We start from the raw sequence: 8,496 nt of genomic DNA, 5'->3' as shown, positions 1-8,496 counted from the left end.
AACTGTTTCTTTTATATGGCTCTCCAGGGTTTAGCTCTAAAAGGGCTGCAGCTGCTAAGACCGGGGTTCTGGCAGGTTTGTGGTGTATCTGGAACACCCGGAATAAATCCATCTCTAACGACGAGGCGTGGAATTTGAACGCGTTGACTGATAGTGTTAATCATTGTATCGCTCTTTGGATTTTTTTCCTGTTGTAACGAGTTCAAGTCCTTTTCTTTAGCGGATTTGGCTAGGGATTGGTCTAGTTCGCTGTAATTTTTTTTCTAGGGATTCTGTTTTGACTGGGGTTCTCCCTAGTGGTTTTTTGTAATTCTTGTCCTGGATTTTCCGGCTTTGCCGCGGTTTTAATAAAGTCAGCTGTTTCTTTTAAAAAAAAAAAATTTAGAGGACCTACGGGATAAATAAAATGGCGCTCGGAGGATACGTGAAAAATGAAAATTCAAATGAAAATTTAACAGTTGGTGTCATCCATCCAATAAACATCGTATTCTCTCTCTCTCCCAAAAAAATATAAAAAAAACTTTTTGTTTTTTTTTTCTCCAGATCTAAATCTAGATCTACTATTTTTCTCCCTTGGGGCCGATTCCGGCGACGATTTCAGCTGGGGCTGGACGACAGACAACGGAGGTGCGAATTGTTACCAGAGGTAGAAAGACGACAACGGAGCTTGGCGGTGTTGCTGTAGGTTTGTCGACGATGGCGCCGACGATACCGCTGCAAGACTCTCGATGATGGCGTCGGTGCGTCGACAATCCTCAGAGCCGGCAACGGGGACTCTGCGGTGTGGTTTCGATGATGCTGTGGCGATGCTTCTCGGCAACGGGGACGATGTTGCTAATTACCTTTTCGAGGTTGTCTATCAAACTTCGGTGACATATTTCATTTTTATTTCGAGTTTTCTTGTTTTAAAAGGATTTGTGACTCTTTTATTTCATTGTTGCGTTTTGTTTGGCTTGATTTATTTTGGAGACAGATTAGCCGTCGGTCCACTATCCCGTTGTGGATTTCATGTTAGGTTTTGTTCTATACAGGTTGAAGAGGCATCTTCTTCGTGATCATCGGACCTTTTTGCTTTTGTTGAAAGAGTCCTATGTGTGCTCGATTATCGTGCTCGTCGTTCTTTCTCTTGTCGGAAGCACGCACAAAACGTGCGATTACCGGAACTTAGTGCTAGTTTCACTTCGACTTAGATTGAAGGTGTTCCATGTATCAAGGTGTTTTTCACCTGTATTGATGGGTTTTTACACAATTTTAATGGAAAATTCATGACATTAAAAAAACGAAAATTTAATAAATGGACGTTTGGTAATTGTCATTTCCTCCGATGCATTGGAGTTATTATACCCATTATTCAAACAAAGCATGAAAAGATCGTACCAGCAGTTTAAGTTTATTAAGAAAAAAAAGGTCATCGGAATTAACAATTAAAATGGACATTAACTAAACGGCGTTCTGTTGTTCAAACATTATTGCAAACTATTTCATTAATTTATTGAATATTTTAGTAGTTTCTATTATTTAGTTAAGATAAATAAAATTTTATGTTTTTTTAGAAAAATTAAATATATTTACATACTAAAATTTAGAATAGAAAAAAAAAACACTAATGTGGCTTTTTTATTAAATAAAAAAAGTAAAAGCTTCTCTAACTAAAAAACAAAAAATAAACAAAACAAAAAATAAACAAAAACAAAAACAAAACAAAAATTGACAATAATTAAACAAAAAAAATAATGTGAAAACTCCCTCTAACTTACTCGTAATGAAAGAAAACCCCTAATATAATTGAACATTAAGATAAATTTCTAAAGATGTCTTGCCAAAATACTAGAGCTGTGAATTTTAAAGTATGGCAGTGAAGGAAGTCAACAAAGGCTATACAGAATATTAGAGGAATTGAATGAGCGTTGATTTCTTCTTTTGCGTTTTTTTGTCTCCATTCACGTGGAAACAATAATGCATGAATGAGCAATTTAAAATTTATAGAACTATATACGATATTTACAAATAATAATAAATAAAAGACTCACAGGGAGACGAAGTTGTTCTGCAGAAGATGATTTCTTGAATTCTCAGCGCGCACACAAAATACTAGAGCTGTGAATTGTAATTTGCGAGCAACGTATGGCAGTGAAGGAGGTCAACAAACGCTATAGAAAATTGTTATAGCAATGGAATGACAGTTTATTTTTATTTTTGTTATTTTGTCTTTTCCTATCACGCGCGTGAAACAAAAATGCATGGACTGTCAGTTGTCCATGTTGGAAATTAAATGCACATTAAATTATCTTTTCAGTGGTAGAGAATGAAAGATGAGATTCCAATTATCTTCGTTCACATAAAATTAAATGTGTCATTTTGAGCAAAAAAAAATAACATATTAAATGCTTCAAGGCATACACACGAGAGGTTTGATTATCAAATATTGTAGGAGCGCTGGTTCCTGTTTGCTTTTTTTTTTTTTTTTTTTTAACTTTTCCTTCCACTGGGAAACCTGAATATGGATTCACTTTTTTAGAGGATCTCTTCATAGTCTAGAGTTCATATTACATTAAACCGAACATTGGAAACTATGTTTAACATCAACGTTAATTAGATAGATCATGGGAGCATATTTGAAGCACCTCCTGATATTATCCATCAGTACAACATGTTTTACTGGTCCCGGGAAAGAATGACTGGAACTACGACTCCATTGTTGCCGGGTCATTTTCTACCTTTGCATCGACTTCCTTGAGCCTTCCATTCTCTGCCTCACCATTTTCTGCGTTCGTTGTTGCTTCGGCTTCTTCCAATTCCATATGCTCCGAGGATTGAGCCACTACTTGTTCTGAATAACCCGCATACTTTACCTGTAATCCAAAATCAGAGCGATTACGATCATATGTTCATGTTCAGAGACCATATATATGACATACCTGATAGAGCTCACTGCAAATTGCTGTCATCTCATCGACACTTCCGACATGGTGGACGGGCCCGGTGTCGTCCACGTGGCGCTCCGTGAATGGCTCGACCTCAGTCAAGTTGAGGCAGAGGTGGTCGGGCCTCTGAAGGAGGAGTTTGAAAGTGGGCTGAAGCTCGTAGCATTGCTCGAACAAAGAACTGCGGCAAAACACGTAAAGGCAGAGTCGAGCACGAGACATCGCAACCACCAATCTTCTCACGTCGCGAAGATGACCCACAAATCTCGTTCGCACCAGTGACAGCAATATAAAATCATTCTGCTGACCCTGAAATTTATCCACCGTCGTAACCTGAGAAAAGACAACAAAAGTCGAGTTGTACTTGTCATCATCGGATTCAGTATGTTAAAATACGATATACGTAAAAGTACATATTCGTGTAAAACCCAAGATAAAAGTAAAACAATAGGCAGAGAGGATTCTACTCTATCAAAACCTGGTTACAATCCGAGTGCCAAAAAAAAAAGTCAAAAGGGCAGGATGACAACTGTGTCCCTTCTGACTCAAAAATTTCCCATTTGGGTCACCAAAAATCAAATGCAATCAAACCATAACAAAGATAATATTTTTAACAGCATACCTTGCTCGGAGGACCAATCAATGGGTACGGATTGCAGCGTCGGCTAATCACATCACGGATAAGAAGCTTCTGACCGTTGTAAGTCGTCAAAATGGAAATCTTATTGGCGGGATATCCGAGTAGACGCATGTATATATACACACTGACGATATATTCGGCCTCTCCTTCGTTCTGATAAAACCACGGAGAAGGAGCGCTCTCGCCCTTTCCATGGTAATCCGGAACATCCACCAACTGGTATTCGTGGGAAAATCCGGCGTTTGCTCTGTGAAAAATGGGATTTTCCTTCACGTACGAGAGGTCTCCCAAGCCTCTGTACCTCCAATTGTAGAGCTCGGGCGAGCACGACCCTGGGCATTGAGCTCAATGTAAGGCACGGCGAGACGAACAAACCTAGTGAAGAGTATAGTTCCAGGGGGACCCACAACCATTGTCAAGCCCGGCTGGACACCCGAAAGGATTGCTCCAACCTGAAGGAAGACAACATTTACAAGCGCTCAGTTGTACTCAGAAAGAGCATTGCCCAAGATATTCACTTAAGTAAAGCAACCAAGAACAATTATGAAAAAATTGAGAAAGATGTTTGCATTAGTACCTGTATGGGAGTAAATCTAACAGAATTCTGCCTCGGTTGATCTTGAGGATAAGGACCTGGATCGGGAGGGGTGTATGCCTCAACAATTAGCTTCTTTTTCTCAGTATCGCCGTTCACCATATCAACATCATTGGCTGAATCAGAAATAGACTTCTTTCGATTGCCACGTTTTGACAGATTAGGAAGCGTAATTCTATAAGGCGGTCTTGGATCTATATTTTCCGCACCATCTGAATTCATAAAACAAACCTGCAAAATATAACACGGTATCTAAAATTAGCATACAGAGTATACAAACCCTCTGAAGGAGGAGCTTGAAAGTGGGCTGAAGCTCGTAGCACTGCTCGAACAGAGAACGAGACATGGCGACCACCAATCTTCTCACGTCGCGAAGATGACCCACAAACAGGGATAACAATATAAAATTGTTCTGCTGACCCTGGAATTTATCCACTCCTAAGAAAAGACGACAAAACTCGAGTTATTATTATCGGATTCAGTCTTTTAAAATCGATGACAGTAAAGCAAATAACAAAAGAAAACACATATATTTGAAAAATCCAAAACACCGGAAAAATGTAACGATAAAAGGAGAGGATTTCACTATTTCAAAAACTGGTTACAATTCGAGTGAGTACAAAAAACAAAGGTCAAAAGCTATGTCTCTCTGAGCCCGGCTAAGCACATTCAGGTCACAAAAAAAATTAAACACAATCAAACCAGAAAAAAAGATAATAAAATGAACGACGTACCTTACTTGGAGGACCAATCAAAGGGTACAGATTGAAGCGCCGGCTAATCACATCACAGATCAGTAGCTGTACGTCGTCAAAATGGAGATCTTATTGGTGGGATATCCGAGTAGACGCATGTAAAAGTATACACTGACGATATATTCAGTCTCTCCTTTGTTCTGGTAAAACCACGGAGAAGGAGCGCTCTCATCCACCAACTAGTATTCATGGGAGAGTCCGGCGTTTGCTCTGTGGAAAGTGGGATTTTCTTTCATGTACGAGAGGTCTCCCAAGCTTCTGTACCTCCACTTATAGAGCTTGGCGTGCTGAGGTGAGCACGATGAACGAACCTCGTGAAGAGAGACATCCCTCTGAAATAACAAAGGATACGATTGTTATCAGAAAAAAAATTGTTGAAAAGAGCAGCAAAATTTTGATAGAGTAGAGTAACTTCCAACCTGCATTATCATTTCAAATATGTCATTAGGTGCCTCTTTCACATAGCGAGCCTGGAAATCCCTCTGAAAAAGCACAGAATACCATTGTTATCAGAGAGAACATAGTTGAAAGAGCAGAAAATTTTTACATAAGAGTATATAATTTTAAAAGTTCGCTGAGTCCGACAATTATGAAAAGCACGAAGCGCTCAATTTTACACAGAGATTCAATAAAGGAAAACAACCAAGAACAATTACAAAAACATTGAGAAGAAGGTTGTACTTAGTACATGTATGGGAGTAAATCTAATAGTTTTTTTGACTCGGTCGATTTTGAGGATAAGGAATTGGATTCAATTTCAGACGACAACTCTTGATAGACTTGAGATCAAATGACAGCTCATTGAAAGAATCACGAGACCGAGTAAGTATTGATAAGAGCCGAGGCCTAATGCAGCCTCGTAAACAAGTCCACGGCTTCATCAAAGTGCTCAGACGACAGGGCTCAGACGAGAGTGACGAAAGAAACGGTCTTTCTCTCCGGCACTTCGTCGAACACCTTGCATGTGTGTCCCTACACATCAACGTTGGTTAGATTTCTGAAAGCCCTGAGAATTGACCAGAATTTTAATTGAATTCGAGATCCATTTAAACCAAGCGCAAGGTAACATAATTTAAAAAAAAAAATTATTTCCGCACCTTTTTGACATTTATGATTACCGATCAGAATTAAGGTGTACGCAGTCATCTTGTTGCAATCAGCAGCTGGGAAAAATAAAATAAAAAATAAAAAAAACTTGTTTCTATAGTTGAAGCTGAAATATCAACTAGATCTGCTCAAATTTTTGCCATTTGTGTTGAATGGATAAAATTTCATAATAATGTTAAAGAAACAGAGTAACTTCAGAATGTTAAATCCCATAACCCTTTGTCGATTCGTTTTATTGTATCAAATTCTCAATCGGCACATATCTTTATTCTCTTGTGTCCAAACCTCTCAACCAGTACTTCTGGTTTGTTGATAAATCCTCTACAAAGTAGTTAACAATTCAGCACAAAGCCGAAATCAAGATCTTTAGGCCATGCCAAATATTGAATTATTTCCCGCTGCTGTTCTGATGTGCTAATGTTTAATGTTTATCTGTTAAAGCTTATTAGTCATTTAATTAATTCCGATATTATCTAGTAGTTAGAGTTTCTTGGTTTGTTAGCTTTACTGTTATGTTATCTATTTTATAGGATAGTTTGTTATTCCCTTCCTGATGTACGTATATTTAAATGATCAGTTGATCTGAGAAATAATATTGAGTATTCTCATTCTCTTGTTATCACGCTCTAATTTCTACATGGTATCAGAGCGGTTTTAACTCGATCTCAATGACCAAATACGGCCAATCTCAGGCCTTCGCCTCCTCATCTGAAACACCAGCCCTAAACACACCTGAACAAACCTCAAACACCATCACCAGCCATAGATTAAATGGCCAAAATTACCTTCAATGGTCCCAGTCGGTGCAGATGTTCATATGCGGGCGTGGAAGAGATGATCACCTCACCGGAGAAGCTCAAGCTCCGAAGGCTGACGATCCGAAGTTCAGAATGTGGAAAGCGGACAATAATATGGTAATGTCATGGTTAGTAAATTCTATGACTCCTGAAATTGGAGAGAATTTTCTTCTCTATTCTACAGCGTCAGAGATTTGGGAAGCTGCTCGGGCCACCTTCTCAGACTCGGAAAATACCTCGGAGCTGTTTGAGACTGAAAATCTCTTACACGACTCTAAACAAGGAGAAGCATCTGTCACTCAATTCTACACCACACTCACCAGGCTATGGCAGAGGATAGATGCGTACGATCAACATAAGTGGAGCTGCCCTTCCGACTCACTCCTCTACTCAAAGATTCTAGAGACGAAGCGAGTATTCAAGCTGCTGTCCGGCCTAAACAAGGAGCTAGATGAAGTCCGGGGAAGGATCCTCAGCATCAAGCCTCACCCATTGCTGCGAGAGGCCTTCTCGATGGTCAGGCACGAAGAAAGCCGCCGCAAACTCATGATGACGAACCAGCTTGTCTCCGGGTCCAACTCACAAGATGCCTCTGCCCTCATAGCCCATGAGGAATCACACGCACTTGCTGCCAAGGCTCCATACAACAGGCAGCGGAAAGGCAGACCATACTGTGACCACTGCAAGAAGCCGGGGCACACGCGAGACACCTGCTGGGAGATCCACGGTAAACCAGCCAATTGGAAACCATCGAGGTACTCGAAGGAACCGGAGAGTCAAGCCAACTCAGCGTCAACCAGCCCATTCAGCCCGGAGCAACTAGAGATGCTTACATGCCTTATCAAAAGGGCAAATCAAAGCGCTGACTCTACTACTCCAGGTTCTTCAGGATTAATAGCACAAAGAGGTATATTACTTCGAGCTATCCAAGCTTTAACTGCCTATCATGTGAGTACAAATCTCTCAAGTGTTTGGATCATGGATTCTGGAGCATCAGACCACATGTCCAGTAATCTAGATTTATTCACAAATTATACTCCAAACACTGAGAAATTGTATGTCACTATTGCTGATGGTTCTCAAGCCTTGGTATCTGGTACCGGAACAGTAGAAGTCTCCACGCTACTCACACTTAAATCTGTGCTTTATGTTCCAAAATTACACTGCAATCTCTTATCAGTACACAAGGTGACGAGGGATTCATGTTGCCTCACTATATTTGATGATATTTCTTGTTCTATTCAGGGAAAGAGCTCGGGGATGATGATTGGCAATGCTGAAATGTGTGGTGGACTCTACCTATTAAAACCCGGCAACACAACCTACAAAGTGGCATCTACTTCCATTCTGAAAAATAAGTTAGACTCTTCTCAAAACGATAGAGATATCATGATGAATCACTATCGATTAGGTCACCCTAATTTTGTTTATCTCAAAAAAATGTTTCCAAAGTTATTTATCAATAAAGATGCAAATTTATTTCAATGTGATGTGTGTCAATTATCTAAGCATACCCGTAGTTCATATAGCCCTAAGAAATATGAAGCTTCTAAGCCTTTTTCAACTATACATAGTGATATTTGGGGTCCGTCTCGGATAAAAAATATAAATGGGGCTAGATGGTTCTTGTCTATTATTGATGATCACACGAGGTTAAGTTGGGTGTACTTGATGAAAG

At 39.7% G+C, this 8,496-nt stretch overlaps 2 protein-coding genes across 2 annotated transcripts; one reads left to right on the top strand and one right to left on the bottom strand.

Moving 5' to 3' along the window:
* Positions 1–2,499: 2,499 nt before the first annotated feature.
* LOC149383007 (uncharacterized) lies at positions 2,500–6,775 on the bottom strand. Its single transcript, XM_089627653.1, has 11 exons — positions 6,764–6,775; positions 5,824–5,886; positions 5,334–5,396; positions 5,095–5,246; positions 4,894–4,936; positions 4,440–4,580; positions 4,142–4,390; positions 3,998–4,016; positions 3,547–3,896; positions 2,919–3,257; positions 2,500–2,852 (listed from the first exon to the last, which is right to left on the bottom strand). Exons 1-11 carry the CDS (start codon positions 6,773–6,775, stop codon positions 2,685–2,687), a joined length of 1,599 nt encoding a protein of 532 aa, XP_089483779.1. The 3' UTR covers positions 2,500–2,684.
* Positions 6,776–6,830: 55 nt separating this feature from the next.
* On the top strand, positions 6,831–8,098 carry LOC149383006 (uncharacterized). Its single transcript, XM_089627652.1, has 2 exons — positions 6,831–7,725; positions 8,064–8,098. The coding sequence occupies exons 1-2, from the start codon at positions 6,831–6,833 to the stop codon at positions 8,096–8,098; spliced, it is 930 nt and encodes a 309-aa protein (XP_089483778.1).
* The last annotated feature ends 398 nt before the right edge of the window (positions 8,099–8,496 follow it).

Source organism: Urtica dioica, chromosome 10 (assembly GCF_054948205.1).
Source record: "Urtica dioica subsp. dioica isolate 48M chromosome 10, U.dioica_male_clone48M_v1_H2, whole genome shotgun sequence".
Taxonomy (NCBI): Eukaryota; Viridiplantae; Streptophyta; class Magnoliopsida; order Rosales; family Urticaceae; genus Urtica; species Urtica dioica.
The sequence above is the reverse complement of the archived record's forward strand: the minus strand, read 5'-3'. Positions and strand labels throughout refer to the sequence as shown.